This window comes from Sorex fumeus, unplaced genomic scaffold (assembly GCF_029834395.1).
Source record: "Sorex fumeus unplaced genomic scaffold, SorFum_2.1 ptg000019l, whole genome shotgun sequence".
Lineage (NCBI taxonomy): Eukaryota > Metazoa > Chordata > Mammalia > Eulipotyphla > Soricidae > Sorex > Sorex fumeus.
In genome coordinates, this window is record NW_026606076.1 from 11505074 (window position 1) to 11507061 (window position 1988).

The 1988-nt window shown below is 43.1% G+C and overlaps 1 protein-coding gene across 1 annotated transcript; it reads left to right on the top strand.

The window, feature by feature from the left end:
- The first annotated feature begins 584 nt into the window (after window positions 1–584).
- Window positions 585–1511, top strand: LOC130022499 (olfactory receptor 7A10-like). The gene has a single exon (XM_056113269.1). The coding sequence runs from the start codon at window positions 585–587 to the stop codon at window positions 1509–1511; it is 927 nt and encodes a 308-aa protein (XP_055969244.1).
- The last annotated feature ends 477 nt before the right edge of the window (window positions 1512–1988 follow it).

A 1988-nucleotide genomic window follows, 5' to 3' on the forward strand; every position in this document is an offset into this window, starting at 1 on the left:
AAGGTCAGCAACAAGAGCTTTACCTAACATTCAAGGTAGACATTTGTACATCAAAGGATCTTATGGCAGTAGGTGCATCCTGAGCTTCACATTTGTATATCAAAGGGTCTTAGGGCAGTAGATGCATCCTGGAGGTTACTATAGATAAGGCCAGATAAGATAACTGTCAGCCTGATGTTATTTGCTATAGATCAGGCATCCACTGAGGTCAGGAAGTCCTGGGAGACTGTCACCAATGTCTGTCCCAAGCAGTTCCTAACATGGGAACCATGGCCAGGGTCTATGAGAGGGCTCTTGGCTTCCCACACTTACCCCTCCTCCTCCTTCTCCTCCTTGTCCTCCTCCTCCTCCTCCTCCTTGTTGAAATGCTGAAAAAGAATCCCTAGAGAAACAAGGTATATTCATAGGATAAAGTTAATTTCTAGAGTTTGTATAAAGACGTCCATATATTTTAAAGAATGAATTTTTTCTTTTGAATGTAGTAATGTTTGTAATCTAGCATAACCTCAATAATTTTTTAAATGTTTGTAATGCTGTGTATATGAAAAACAATCATATGCTTTGCCTTTAGACCTATCCACTTCATGGAATCTGGGAATGTGACCAGAAATAGAGAATTTCTTCTAGGATTTTCTGAGGAACCAGAAGATCAGCCCCTCATCTTTGTGCTTTTCCTTTTCATGTACCTGATCACTGTGCTGGGGAACCTGATCCTTATCCTGGCTGTCCGCTCAGACCTCCACCTCCGCACGCCCATGTACTTCTTCCTGTCCAACCTGTCCCTTGTGGAGATCTGCTTCACCTCCACCACCATCCCCAAGATGCTGGTGAACATCCAGACACACAGCAAGGCCATCACCTATGAAGGCTGCCTCACCCAGATATACTTTTTCATTGCCTTCGGAAGCCTGGATGATTTAATCCTGACAGTGATGGCCTATGACTGCTTTGTGGCCATCTGCCACCCCCTGCATTACACGGTCATCATGAACCCCCGGCTGTGTGGGCTGTTGGTCCTGGTGTGCTGGACCATGAGTACCCTGGATTCCTTGTTAGAAATCCTCATGGTGTTGCCACTGTCTTTCTGTGCACGCGTGGAAATTCCTCACTTTTTCTGTGAACTCAACCAAGTGGTCTACCTAGCTTGTTCTGACACTTTTTTTAGTGACTTGGTGATGTATTTGTCAACTGTGCTCCTAGGGGTTGGTCCCTTCGCTGGCATCCTTTACTCTTATTCTAAGATTGTTTCCTCCATCCGCAGAATCTCCTCAGCTCAGGGCAAGTTTAAAGCCTTTTCCACCTGCGCGTCTCACCTCTCCATGGTCTCCTTGTTTTATGGCACAGTCCTAGGTGTGTACCTGAGCACTGCTGTGACAGAGAACTCACAGAGTACTACAATTGCCTCCGTGACTTACACCGTGATCACCCCCATGCTGAACCCCTTCATCTACAGTCTCAAGAACAAAGAAATCAAGGGTGTTCTGTCGTGTCTCTTTGGGAAGAAACAATGAAACGGAACTTTTTCTGTACTGGTTAACTGCATCAATTCAGAGCTCAAATCTTGAGAATAAGAAATTGTGGTCTGTTAAATCAGTGTCAGCATGCTACACAAATGGCAACGATCCAACTTTAAAGTTTGTCTGTTAAGGAGATGAGGGGTCAGGAAAGTAACCTGGGGCATTGGCGGGGTGTCAATGTTGTTCTTGGAGGTGAAGTATTTTATGCCTGAAACTCTATTGTTGATGGCCTTGTAAACCCAATGGCACCCAAATTTAAAAAAAAATCTTTTAAATGACAAGGAAGAGAAAGAGACTAACTTTTCTTTCTTTGTTTCTTATATCTAGCCGTGTATTAAAAATTCTTAATTTAAAAAATCTGAGTATAGACCATTTCCCTTCTGTTAAATTTTTATCTTCTCTTGATAGATATATGAAGACTTTACCCTCTATCTCTCCTCTCTTTGAGGTACAGATCTATATTTTCCAATC

Excerpts from the sequence above, each read along its gene's own strand:
- LOC130022499 (XM_056113269.1), top strand. The coding sequence starts at position 585 with ATGGAATCTGGGAATGTGACCAGAAATAGAGAATTTCTTCTAGGATTT.